The sequence below is a fragment of the Artemia sp. Qi Xiang Cuo genome, chromosome 1 (assembly GCF_049724085.1).
Source record: "Artemia sp. Qi Xiang Cuo chromosome 1, ASM4972408v1, whole genome shotgun sequence".
Taxonomy (NCBI): domain Eukaryota; kingdom Metazoa; phylum Arthropoda; class Branchiopoda; order Anostraca; family Artemiidae; genus Artemia; species Artemia sp. Qi Xiang Cuo.
In genome coordinates, this window is record NC_142794.1 from 17,657,199 (window position 1) to 17,672,016 (window position 14,818).

The 14,818-nt window shown below is 35.1% G+C and overlaps 1 protein-coding gene across 4 annotated transcripts in view; it reads right to left on the reverse strand.

Moving 5' to 3' along the window:
* Window positions 1-1,112: 1,112 nt before the first annotated feature.
* The window catches only part of alpha-Man-IIb (alpha-Mannosidase class II b), a 147,954-nt gene continuing 134,248 nt past the window's right edge, over window positions 1,113-14,818 (reverse strand). For all 4 annotated transcript variants that reach the window (XM_089091697.1, XM_089091627.1, XM_089091798.1 and 1 more), the window contains exon 8: window positions 1,113-2,117. In XM_089091697.1, coding sequence (XP_088947823.1) covers window positions 1,167-2,117 — 951 coding nt within the window. In that variant the 3' untranslated portion in view covers window positions 1,113-1,166. The remainder of the gene's footprint in view (window positions 2,118-14,818) is intronic.

A 14,818-nucleotide genomic window follows, 5' to 3' on the forward strand; every position in this document is an offset into this window, starting at 1 on the left:
CATAGCAATGTCCCTACCCCCATGAAAAATTCTTTCATGGAAATATCCTCCCACATAAGTGCACTAGAACTTTTAATTTCCGTTCAAATGAGCCCTCCCACAACATTCTAGGACCACTGAGACGATACGATCATCCCTGAAAAAAAAATAAAAAATAAACACGCATCCGTGATCTTTCTTCTGGCCAAAAATGCAAAATTCCACATTTTTGTAGATAGGAGTTTGAAACTTCTTCAATGGGGTTCTCTGATACGCTGAATATGATGGTGTGATTATGCATTAAGGTTCTATAATTTTTAGGGGGTCTTTCCCCCTTTTTTCGAGAATCAGCTAAATTTTCTCACGTGCGTAATGATGGGTAGGACTAAACTTGATGAAATTTATATATTTGAAATCAGCATTAAAATCTGATTCTTTTGATGTATCTATTGGTATCAAAAACCCGTTTTCTAGAGTTTTGGTTACCATTGAGCCGGGTGGCTCCTTACTTACAGTTCCTTGCCACGAACTGTTTGATTATAATGCCGAGAATTAATTTGATATCTATTCATTTTTTATACTGAAAACTCGAGCAAGACTTCAAGCTTCTTGTTTTCTTAATTAAAAGGTGTTTGCTTATACATAGAACCTTTGATAAATATTTTAGATTAATTAATTTTTAGCTTTAGCATTTTTTTTAGTTTAGCCTTTTTTTGTTAATTTTCATCCACATTTTTTTTTAGATTTCACCCGCTACTACCAAAAGATACACAACTTGAAGATATATTGTTATATGCGTTTCCACGTTGTTTTCTACTGTGCTTAGATTACTGCCATTGTTTGTGGTTTAACTTGAGGCTCTATATTTTGCCTCTTTAAAGCACTAAGGACAGTGAAAAGGAATTCTTTAAATTGGTTAAGTTGAGACTTGCACAATCATATGGTTTAAAAACCAAACAGTATTTTGTCTCTTTAATGTATTAAGGACAGTGAAAAGGAATTCTTTAAATTGGTTAAGTGGAGACTTACACAATCATATGGTTTACAAAACCAAACAGGAATACGTTTCCAATTAAAAAATTAAATTTTCTTTGTCCTTGTTACTTACATTCTATAATGCTATCAGCTTCTTAAGGAATAACTTTAATTATCATGAAGTACAACAAGTATTAATTTTAAACCTTACACTAATACCTTAGCTTATAGGCTCTTAGTTCCATTGTTGGTACTTGTACTTTGTCAAAACTCTTTACGAGTTCATTGTCGTGCAGTCCACTAAGGGAAGTCTTAAGTATCTCAGACACATAAATTCCATTGAACTCTGTAGAACTATAAAACGTTTCATTATTATTAACAGCACATTTGTCTATCACAGATTCAATATTACAGCTATATCCAATTTTATGTAGGACTAATAATGCCTCTTGTGACGGCACTTCGTATTCATCAGCTAAAGTCTTAAAATTAACAAGATTAACATCACACGGCAACGGCTTTGTTATGAGATTCAAGCGTTTGTGAGCTACTTCTCCACCTTCAACAAGGAACAATTTTGTGGGATATAATAAAGCATTTGATAAACGATGAGATAGGAGACTTAGCTTGGGTATCTCATCTTTTGCTTGCACTTTATCCTCTAATACAATCCAAAACTTCGAGAGTGTATTCTTGTTGTCTACAACACCCTCTCCCATGCCACGTCCATCATCATACATCATACGTCTATCGAGCATCACTTCAACACTACCTTTGTAAAACCCTGTGCTGCCATGAGCACGGCTTACCAAGACGGTAAATCTCCTTGAGCTATCTTCAATATAAGCAGCAGACGTAATGGGATAGTAATTACCTTCTATTCCTGCTTGAGCATGTTTCTTTCGTTCAATCATCTGAAAACCATTTATATCTGCGAAAAAAACTGGGTTGTCAGATTTTGGCTTATAGTTCTGAATATCTGTTAGGAATCTCATGAATACTTCAGTCTCACGGTATTTACCAGATATGTCTAAAAAATGCTCTATGTGTACACCTGATTCTAAAATACTTCCTGGCTTGTGATACACAACAAATGATATGATCAGAAGACTTCCATAAAGAACGGTAACTTCGGACTGAACAGAACCAGTTACGATTATAATCTGAAAATTGAAAAAGAGATTAGTAAAAAAAAACTTATCAAAATTATTGGTAAAATTGGTAATAAACACGTTTTTACAATCTATCTTACATAGAGCAAACTTTTTGCTACATTATTTTTTTCTTTTTCTTTTTTTTTTTGGTTTGCATTATTTAAAGTTGAATTCTGTTCCTCGAGCTTTGTTTGTAGGCTGTATTTCTTATTGTTATAACCCGCAGGCATTTTGCAATAGATCTTATCCTGTCTTAGGAGGCAAGTAGGAGACTATATTGCAGTTACACACCTATTTTTACACACCACTTATTTACCAACACTGTAAACTTTATTGGGGATATTGGCAAAATTGCTATATTAAACACGGGTTTACATTCTGTTCCATATACAGCCAAAATTCTGGCTAAATCAGGAGGTACGTTAGTGCACTAATCACTGGAGATAGCTAAATTAGGAAGTAGGTAGCTGGTTCGATCTTAGTTATTCACTTTTGTATAGTAAATACAAATTGAAATTTGAACATTAACAATGGGTAATTTTTCTGACTTTAGTCAGAGCAAACATTTTTTAAAAATCTTTTAATTTAAATTCTCCTGTTTAGGTAAAAGGAGAAATCTTAAGCATTAGTTGTTTTTAAGAAAGACAAAGTATCAAGAGAAAGAGAACATACTGTTTGTAGAAAATATGAATCGTTAATATGAAGTGGCACATCAATAAAAAGATTCACTTAGGACTAAGGATTACCTTCAATGCACTGAAATTTAAAGCTTTTGGTATCCAAAACATTAAAATTTTGTCAGACCAAAAAAGAAAGAATGATGTAATGATGAAATAAATGGTTACTCTTGATATAATTACAGATATGATGGTCTACGCTTTAATTTTTAGTTTTAGAATTACATTTTTCATGAGTAGCAGAAAAAACTACTTTTAATGCATTTGGAGATTAAAGCATTTTCTAAACTTTCAAGATATCCACGAAACTTAACTATAGTCAAGGCTTAGTACCCCCAGAAGAATTTTCCTATGGGGCCAAGCCAACAATAAAATTTACTGGAGTGGATAAAATTGATGCTAATTTGTGGTAGTTTCACGCTTGGTAGATTTTCTGATTTTGTTTTTGCTCATTTTTGGTTTAATGAAGTTCTTTACTTTTCTTTGAAAAACTTATTTTGTGGAAAAAGTTTTTTTTTAATTAATCAGATTCAAAGCCAATAAAAACACCGAAAAGTTTTTGAGGAAATCCCTGTCTCATTTACAAGTTTATTTACAAATGAACTACCTGTTTCTCTACGTTATTTCTTCTTTGGGTTGTTTCCGAAGAATTTATTCCACCAATGTCTGTTTAAATATAGAATTTCCATTTGTAAGTGACTCCAATCTTGATTAAATATTGTAATTCAAATTATCGTAAAAATAAAACAATAAAGGCTATATATATACGAAAAATTAATACTTTTTTAACTTTTAATTTAAATATTTAAATAAATGCTGATTAGCGGCGTATTGCGTTTCACTAGTGACTGCTCTCAATAGTCTGTTCGGTCCAAATTTTACCATCTTCTGAAAGAACTTACCTTAAAGGCTAGAACTTCATCAATATGTCAGAGGACTTGTTGCAAGTGGAGAAGGGATTAGTAGTTGGGGACAACATAGAGGAGATTGTCTCATTTTACCTTTAATAATGTTAACTCAAAATCCTATTTAGTCTAGACATTAATTTTATGGCAGTAAATATCCTTTATACTTTTACACTACCTATTACCTAAGCAACTGGGTAAATTACATTTATAAGCAAATGAGCAAAACCCTTGGCGTGTTACTTAAAAAAAAAAGATTGAAATACACAATTCACAAGTTGGAGTGGTTTTCAAGAGGTTTTGTTTAACCGAAATAAACACTATATACAAGTTCCCATCAAGGAGGCAAACTTGTGCCTCTATAAAGAGGCGACCCACCACAATGTTGGGTCATTGTGACACGTTGTGACAACATTGTGACAACATAGGACACGTGCTGTGAGCTCGGCAGCTGTCATTTTTTCAACACCAGGTACATGTCTATTTATTGTTCTCAGATAGTCTATGAATTAAGTTGAGTACCACTCAGCGCAAGAGAGCGTTACAAAAAGAGCTGGAGGACCGTCTTGTTGGATCATGGATTTTACTTTTGACGATAGGGCTTGGAAGTATTGACGCGAGCCCCTTAGCTTTGACTGAACTGAGAACAGGCTTCCCTCCATTTCTCCGTCTCGTTGTTGCAGTCTCTGCAAAAAAACACCAATATTTTTCTGGGGTTTGACGGTTCGAAGCATGTGACAGACGCTATTACACATGTGTGCCACCTCCTGAAACTGGAAATTGTGGAACAAATAGTTCTTGTCAAGTCGGAACTGAGGATGTCGACTGAGAAGGCGACATTTGATGTATTCTGCATTTCTCACTTTAAATGTACGGACAGTCTCCTGTAGGCCGTTGGTACCGTCGGGGAACAAGTGTGGAAATGCTTTCAGATCTAAATCTTTGTCGAAAATGTTTTCCGCGTCTCCTTCAATTTTTTTAAACTGAAATTCGTCAACGTCACTCTGTTTGTTGTTTTTAAAGTCTTCGATAAAGTCTTTTGGAACTGTCGAATCTATTGCTTGAACCGAGAAATGCTCGAGGAGCTCTGATTTTGCGTTGTCTGTCAAGCGTTTGAGAATTGCTTCTTCAGGGATGGGTTGGGGATTTTCTATACCTTTCTCTTTTTCTGCCAATTGAGTGTCGAGAATTTCCTCCAACTCTTGAAGTGTGTACGCTTGTATGTTGGCATAGAGTCTATTGTTTTCCCGGAGCCAGAGTAGTGCCTCATGGACCTTTCTCAAGTCTATCATAGTGGTCCAGACGATCTTACTGTACGTTGGCTGACCTCCAACGAGAATTACGAAGCTGTCTATATTGAGCAAATTTTCAGGCAAGACTTCTGCATTAGCTTGAACGTCTACAGGCAGATATACAATTCGTCCTTTCAGTGCATCTGTTAACTCGTTCCTTGGTCTTTTGAATGCAGTTACTTGTCCTAAGCGTACAATGGTGACACAATTCATTAAAAATTTTATCATTGCTAGCTCAAAGTGGTTGAGCACCTTTATACAATCGGGAGTGGGTTTTGCCTGGAGGTTATTGAACACACATCGAGCATTCTCTTTACTCTCTGTCATTTTCCCGGCGCACGAGGTGCAAACTTGAAAGTTGTCTTTAATGTGGTTTACCCATCCTGGGTCATTTGCAAAGTCTCTGTCCTCTACTGGTAGATCCTGCTGAAATTTCTCAAGCACCAAAGTTAGCATATTGTCGAATCCCTTACGATTTGCGTACGAACGAAGTGTTTTCAAATCCTTATTCATTTTAAGCATTTCACAACAGTCGCAGGGTACAGTGGGGTATTCGTCGCGAAGTGTAGCTACTTTTTGGATATTTAAACCATACACCTCTTTAATCGATTTATCATCAATGGGCAAGCGTTGTTGGGGTCCGAATATAAACTCATTGGCTTTGCCAACTTTGTGTAGGCTTTTGATTGCTTTTTTTATTGCGTTTTTCAGTTGCTTCAGAGAGCCTTCGCGTTTGAGTATGTTTAGTTGAACAATGATCTTGCATTTTACCACTGCCTTGTAAATGTCGTTAACAAAACGGGTTAGAACAGGGAAGTGTGGTTTAAGTGCCTTCATCGGTCTCAAAAAGCTGTAGCAACCTGTTTCGAGGGAACAAAAGGGGGAGTGACCGAGTTTATCTGTGCGACGCAGCGGGTTCTTGCATGCATCTAGAGACTCTAAATAAAAGGGGATTAATGAATTAGTGTGAAGTTGGTCTTTCTTAGTCTGCTCCATTCTGGAAAAGAAATGTTGACATGCATGAATATCATCTAAATTGAAATTACATAACTGGTTGTGACATTCCCATCTAATATTTTTTTCAGTAGGTCCTTGATCCTCTTCACTAGCTGCCATTTTCTTTTGGTTAGGTGAGCATTGATATCCGTCACTATTTTCATCACTTGTGGAGTCATTGTCTTGTTCATGTGGTCTGGAATGCTGACTGTCGTGTAACAGAAAAGAGGGCAGCAGATTCAAGTCTGGCAAACTGTAGGTCTGGGAAGCCTTTTGGAACTGGGAATCTAAGGTAGAAGTGGGAAATTGGTGCCAGTCATCATTAACTGGAGCTGGTTGATTTTGGGAAACGGGGTTTGGGGTAAAACTTTTGGGAGAGCATGAGCATTTTTGTTTGACTTGTACTTGATCTTCGTGTTCACTGTGCTGGAAAAATCTTGCACATCCTTCTGCATCGATGGGTATGGTGGTGTAAACATCATCTGAAAAAGATTTACAAATACGACAAGTATTAGTTCCATAGTTGGTGTAGGCTGTCTCAAAAAAATATGCTTCGGTGTACTTGCTGTGTTGTCTTAAATTTCCCATGGCTGACGTAAAGTCTTCAAGTGTTGCTGGCTCACCATCTGGCAAGTGGTCGAGAAACTTTTTGTATTGGGTTGCATTGTGTGAATGTCGCTTTGCAAGAGAATTTGTTGCCATTTCTATGACATTTTTTGCAGGTGCAAATTCCAGTTTGATATCTTCTTTTGACTCTTCTGGATTTTGATAGTACATATTCAGTACTTGTTTTAGCTCCTCTAAGCCAACTTGCATTTTCTGAACTTTCCTGGCTTTTGCAATGTAAAACTCTCTGTGTCGCTTTTTATTTGTGCGCATTCTCTGTGACAAATTTGCATCATTTGTCATTCTATGTTGTACTGCTTTCTTGAATGCTCCTGAATATGGGCTGGTATATGGGCAGTGGCATGAGGATGTTGAGAGGCTATCAGCTTTTGCTTCCTTTGGTGCTTGGTTACTCTTCTTTATATTTTTCCGTTTCAACTGAGAGGATGGTGTACCACTGTTCATTTGGCTTCTCACCCACAATTTGGCAGTCAAAATATCCTTTTTTCGTTTGTAGTAGTCTCCAAAGAATTTTGCAAACTTGTCCTGATGATTATAATAGTGCTTAATTTTTTTGGAGCGATATTCTTGTGATGTGTTATACAGTTTCATTTTCCTGTTTTTAGCTTTTTGATTTACTGATTCATTTGCACGATAACGAGATTTCACTGCCTGTAAATTCTTTTGCCAAAACCATTCATCTGATGCTAATTTCTGTATGCTTTAGTACGATTTCGTTCCTTTGCCAACTTATCCTCCTGAAAGTTTTTCTTAATATCCTTCTTTCTTGTCTCTCTTTCTTTTTTGTAGTACCTCCTTCGTTTTTCACTTCTATTTTGTTCCACATTCTCCTCATACCTGATTTTTATCATTAGCCTTAGTAGTTTGGCTTTACCTGGCATTTTTATAAAGACCTGTTAAAACTTCCTAGCCTATGTCAAAACTATTCAGAAACTTAGTTTCAAAAGTAGGCTACCTCTAAACTCTCAAGAGAGAGGTTTGTATTCCGGATTATTTGGGAAAAAACGTGTTTTCAACTTTTAGTGTTGGCCTAGTCAGATACTGAGCTTCAGAAGTCCTTCTAAATCTTCTCTTTGAAGAGAGAACTGTGTCAGATTATTTGGGAAAAGACCTGTTATTTCATTTTTTATTATTTTGTAAGCATCACAACTAAAGAAAAGTTGTTGGGTTAGTCTAGCCTAAACTTAGCTTCAAGACTATTGTCTTCTCAAGGTGTTCTCTCTGGGAGCTTTGTTTTCAGGATTTGCAGTCAAAACTCTATCCACGCTGATTTGTTTTGTTTTTTGTCTAAGAAACCTAGATGGATTTTAGTTTGTGCAATCATACGATTATTATTTTGTAGGCATAACAACTAAAGAAAAGTTCTTCTTTTAGTATAGACTAAACTTAGCTTCAAGACTACTGTCTTCTCAAAGTGTTATCTCTAGGAGCTTTGTTCTCAGGATTTTCAGTCAAAACTCTATCCACGCGAATTTGTTTTGTTTTTTGTCTAAGAAACCTAGATGGCGTTAGTTTGTGCAATCAGACGCTTATTATTTTATAAGTATTATTTGAAAAAAACTACGTTTTCTAAAGAGGTAAAGAGGCTGAGTTACAAGGTCGAACCTTAAAACGTACAAACTTTAAATTCAATATAAACTCAACGCCTAGCTCTTTACGCTAAAGTGTTTATTGTTTAAAAAAGAGTTGTAAGAAAGTCAAACTTTAGTGTAAAGAGCGAGGCGTTGAGGAGGGCACAGCCCCTTTCATATACAGAAGCAGGGGTTTGGGGGGCGGCATCCCCCCAACTGCACCTCCTAATCCCTGTACGTTTTAAGGTTCGAACTTGTGACTCAGCCTCTTTAACAGCCCCCAACTGTGCCTCCTAATCCCTGTACGTTTTAAGGGTCGACCTTGTAACTCAGCCTCTTTAAATCTTTAGAAAACGTAATTTTTTTCAAATAATTTAAAAAAGAAACTGAGTTTCTTTTTTAAAGTTTAAATTCAGTATATAAAAAACTTCCTCTGACGGTGAATCGAACCCGGGTTTTCCGCCTGACAGTCAGGAGTATCGACCGATGTATAAAGAGACACAATTGTAATTGTTTTTTAGTAAGGGGAATCTATTTTTGACGCAAGCAAATCCCTACAAAACTTGATATTTGGTTTTTGGAAAACAGGGAAGGAGTGATCAGATTGAGCTGAAATTTCGAGGATAAGCTCCCAGGCCCCAGGAAAGCTTATCATCTAAAGTCCAGCCAAATCGGACAACGTTAAAGGGGGGCTGTGGTCAGAGGGTCGAAACTTCCGGCCCACTTATACCAGTGAAGATAAAGTCGGAGGGGGGTGAAACTTTGCACGTTTGTGAGTTTGAGCTTGGGCTACAAAATGCAATTACCACTGTCTCTCTGCGACCGCTAGGACCGGAAACTGCTTGTGGGCTCTTATAGGAAAACGAGCCCGCGTTTTCACGGGCTCTTATAGGAAAACGATAAGAGCCCGTTTATTGAGCGGGCTCTTATAGGAAAACGAGGTTTTTCGTAAATGTAAATTCGGGGGATAATTTTTTCGGTCTGAAAATATCAAAAGGCCCTAAGAGGTCAAATTCTGCTTCGAATGAGTCCTCATTCACCCGGATCAGTTGCCAACTGTGGCCTGTAGGCGTGGATAACAAAAAAAAAGAGAAAGGAATTTTAAGTGGCTATATTTGGTTTTTTGAAAACAAATATAGCCGGAGTGATCGGATTGAGCTGAAATTTCGAGGATAAGCTCTTGGGCCCTAGGAAAGCGTAACCTCTAAATTTCAGCCCAATCGGACAACGTTAAAGGGGGGCTGTGGTGGGAGGGTCGAAACTTCCGGCCCAGTTTACCCCATGAAGATAAAGTCGGAGGAGGATGAAATTATGCACGTTTCTTAGTTTGAGCTTGGGCTACAAAATGCGATCACCGCCGTCTCTCTGCAACCTCTAGGACCTGAAATCGCTTAACATTGTGGGGGTAGCCCAAGGTTTTGTTTAACCGAAATAAACACTATATACAAGTTCCCATTAAATAAAGACCAAACATTCCTTTTAGAGCTGTTAAGATACTTTTCCAGCTTTTAAAATGAAGTGTTTTCCCTTTGCGTATTCCACTAAGTTGATACCATCTTTTCTATGTTCTAACAGTTTCTAATCAGATAAAGATGGGTCCTAAGACACGAAACAATGATTTTTAAAACCAAGACCATCCTCGTTTTCGAATCACGATATTACATTTCTCACGCAAAGGAAATAATATTTAAGCATGGAAATAAATTTACGGCGGGGATATTGTGTTTCTTCTAATAAACGGAAAGCTTTATATTTTCTAACTTCACATTCAACAAGACTTATATATCGGTATTATAGACTTATATATCAAGACATATATATATATGTATATATAAATATATATATATATATATATATATATATATATATATATATATATATATATATATATATATATATATATATATATATATATATATATATATATATATATATATATATATATATGTATATATTTAAATATATATAAATATATTTATATATTTATATATATATATATATATATATATATATATATATATATATATATATATATATATATATATATATATATATATATATATATATATATATATATAACATCTCCGTATTTTGTCGGGAAAATTGGTATCTTGGGATATTCTTCCATAAAAAAATGATCTAGATAGGTCAGAAGTCTGAGAAAAATTGTAAAGAGCCTTAATTTTTGTTTTTAACAATGACATCACGTACTACATTATCTGATCAAATAAGCATTTCTTCTGACATCATATATGGCATCGTATAAGTATTTTCTTATATGATGTCATGCATAGCATAAATAAGATTTTTGAGTTTCCAGCGCAACAGTTATTTATATAATATAGTGTCCATTGAAAGGCCCAAAAACGAAAATTTGCAGTTGCAGTTACTATAAATGAAGATTCTTTGGAACGGCGCGCCCCATACCTTTGTTAAAAAAACAAAGGTTCGGCGATACGTATTTCATAATGACAAAAAGTAAGCCAAGGTGTGAAGAAACAAACAAATTGAAAATGATAGCAATGATGATTGGGTTTTAGATTTTGACATGGATAATCATCAATATCTACCATACATTTGAAAATCAAAAATATGGACTGGATAAATTGTTGGAAGAAAAATAAGTTTTTGTCACACCACCTGAACAATTAAAAGAAACAAAAGGGTTGGCGATACGTCTTTCATAGTGACAAAAGCCAAGCCAACGCAAAAGAGGAAGTTTTGGTCCAACCTCCTGAACATTTAAAAGAAACAAAGGTGATCGTCAATGCCTGTTATATCTTTGGAAATCAAAAACCTGGACTAGATAAATCGTTGGAAGAAAAAAATTTTTTGTCCCACCACCCGAACAATTGAAAGAAACAAAGTTTCGGCAATATGTCTTTCATAATGACAAGACATGCCGAGGCAAAAGTAAAAGGTTCAATAAAAAAAATTTAATTTTATAAAGGCACAACTTCTAATTTAAGGTCCATTTGGACATATTGAAGTCTGCCATGTGCCAAGTGCCAGGGCCCGGCGGCGAAGCCACCGGGCTCCCAGTACTGTATACTATCTTTATATGTGAGGAATAATTGTGTTTGTATGTATTTTTTCTCGAAAACGGCTCCAGATTTTTTCATGAAAATTGGTATCTTGGGATATTCTCGCAAAAAAAAAACGATCTAGATAGATCAGAAGTCTAAGAAAAATCGTTAAGAGCCTTAACTTTGGTTTTTCAAATGACGTCATGTACTATGTTAGTACAACATATAAGCATTTCTTATGATATTATATGTGGCATAAGTATTTTATTATATCATGTCATGCATAGCATAAATAAGATTGCTGAGCTTTCAACGCAACAGTTATTTATACAATATAAATTCTGTTGAAAGGCCCAAAAAACAAAAATTTGCAGTTGCAGTTACTATCAATGATGATTCTTTGGAACCAACACCTGAACTAACCTGTCAAAACTGAAATTGAAGAGCAAAGACGCAGGCAGTTAGAATACATGCGAAAACGACACTTAGAGCTTGTTAAAAACGAAAATGAAGAGCAAAGACAAGCGCAGTTAGAAAACATACGGCAACGACCAAGTGAGGGAGTAAAAATAGAAAGTGAAGAGCAGTATCTCAATGAAAATCAACCTGGAGAAGGAGAATCAAAACGTTACATTTTGGATTCAAAACGTTGGTTTGGGATTTTGAATGGAAAAGGTATTCAATGCCTACCTTACCTGTGTTAAAAAAAACAAAGGTTCGGCAATATGTATTTAATAATGATGAAAAATAAGCTGAGGTGTATCGAAGCAAACAAACTAAAAATGATAGCGATGATGATTGAGTTTTTGGATTTTGACATGTATAAAGTCATCAATATCTGCCATACCTATGAAAATCAAAAATGTGGACTGGACAAATCGTTGGAAGAAAAAGATGTTTTTGTCCCACCACCTGAACAATTAAAAGAAACAAAGATTCAGCGATATGTCTTTCACAATGAAAGAAGACAAGCCAATGCAAAAGAAGAAGTTTTTGTCCCACCACCTGAACAATTAAAAGAAACAAAGGTGGTCGTCAACGCCTTCCATACCTTGTAAAATCAAAAACATAGACTATTTAAAATCGTTGGAAGAAAAAGAAGTTTTCGTCCCACCACCTGAATAATTAAAAGAAGCAAAGGTTCGGCGATATGTCTTTCATATGAAAAAAGACAAGCCGAGGCAAAAGTTAATGGTTCAATAAAAAAATTTCATTCTACAAAGGAACCACTTTTAATTTAAGGTTGATTTTGACATCGTGACATCAAGAAAAGGCTCAAATTGTCTGTATTTAGAAGACAACTGACATCGAAAATCTATTTATATATATAGAAGCCTGCCGCGTGCCCCATACCTTTGTTAAAAAAGACAAAGGTTCGCCGATATATATTTCATAATGTAGAGGATGTGGGGGAGAGCAACAGTGCCAGATAACGGTGACTAAAATGAAACTTAGTAGTGACTATGAAAGTATATGAAGCTGATATGCGGTTTTGATGCCTTCTGTTAGGATGTAACCAGTGTAAGAGTGGGAAAAATTGTATTTCTAATGGGAATACCAAGATAAACGATATGGTCAGACGGGCAATTTGGTCAGACGGACTTTCCAGTTAAAAAGCACTACACTATTTCCTGGGAGAACTTGCGTTAAGACATTGCTGTAACCCTTAAAAGAAGTTTTTTTTCTCCGTAGAGCTGCTAACAGAATTAGTATAATTTGCGTAATTTAAGAAAGATTATAAATAGATAGGAATGTTCTCCCGGAAATATTTTTTAACTTTAAACCATCCTAGTCTTCAAGTCACAAAATTATATTTATTTGCAAAGAAAATCATATTTAATGATCATCATATTTAACAAAATAATATCTAACCCGGGCATAAATCTATCGCAACGTTTTTTGTTCCTTCAAAAAACGTAGGTGTTCCTATTTTGAAGTTTGAAATTCAATAAGTGTTATGGGGATCAAAATTCGTCTAGCGACATTGCCTTCAGGTGAAATGTCGCCAGACTTTCTGACAAAAGTTATTTGTTGTGGAAACCTGACCATCTTCTGAAAAAAAATGCCTTGAGGTGTTTTTTAACCCTTCCAAATCAAAGTTTTTCTTTTTAAAACTCTCCAGAAAAATCTCTAAAAGATATGCGATTTTAGACACTTCTGAAACATGAAAAATCATGTTTTTGAGCCCACAAATCAATTTATCGCCAAGATTTTTCACTCTTCCAAACAATCGTAAGGCTTTCTGTTTTAAAATTTCTCATTCAACAAATCTCACAGGGTGGAATTCGTTTAGTGACATCACTTGATATTTTGTTACGGGTAAACATTACTATCTTCTGAAAGAACGTGTCTTAAAGCATTGTTACAACTTTTCATACCAAGTGTTTTACTTTCACACTCTCTAAAGAATTGATATCATCTTCTGCTTTTTTCATCAGATAACGATGTTTTCAAGACTTTCAAGTTTTAAAGATTCTAAAAACTTTGAGCACCGTCTTTTGCAAATTCTGACATTACATTTCTCATGCAAAGCAAATCATGTTTAAGCCCAAAAGTTAATTCATTCCAAGGAGTTTTGGGTCATTCAAGTAATTGTAAACCATTAAATTTTAATTTTTTACATTGAATAAGACTCACAGATTAGAAATCATCTAGCGACGCCACGTTATATATTTTCTAAAAAAAAGAATTACCGTCTTTTGAAAGAAATTGCCTTAACACATTGTTATGGATTTTGAAATAAAGTCTTTCTTTTTGTATTTCCAACGGAATTGATAGTCTTTAACATGTAGCAAAATTTTTAAATCAGATAACAAAGTTTCCTAAGACATGAAAACATGATTTTAAAACCTGAACGATTCTAATTTTAGATCACAATGTTACAATGGTCACGGAAAGAAAATCATGTTTAAGCACGGATGCAAATTTATCGCCACGAGTTTTGTACCCTCCAGTAATTTGAAAGCTTTTTATCTTGAAAGCGCAGTCTTAAATCAATCGCGGACCATACGCTTTCCTGGTTTTTCCTGGAACACAATCTAAAGTTAAATGCAAACTTTTTGGGTTTAGCTGACATGCGAAAACCATTAAAATATTGAAGTATACTCCAAGTTATTCCTCTTTACCAGTTGTCAGCAGACTAAAATAGTTAAATTTGAACAACAACGCTTTCAAGTATTTGGCATATCTTGCCATACTGCCAGTGAAATAATAAGGCATAAGGCAAATAATTGTAAATAATTAAGTTCTAAATTTTTACATTGAATAAGACTCACATATTGGAATTCATCTAGCGATGCCAGTTATATTTTCTGAAGAAAAAAAAAAAAATACCGTCTTTTGAAGGAAATTGCCATAACACATTGTTATGGATTTTTGAAATAAAGTCTTTCTTTTTTACGTCTTTCTTTTAATGCTGTCTTTCTTTTAATGCGGTTCTAATAGTGTATTTTGTTTTTTGATCTGACTCTAGTTTTAGGAGTTATGGGATATTTTGGTTTTTACTATGGGGCGTGATAGTCTGTTACTAGGTTGCTAGCTACCGCTGCAACACAGATTTTTTAAATACCGCTGCAACCCAGATTACAAACAGGAAAAACCCTATGGGTTTTTCTTA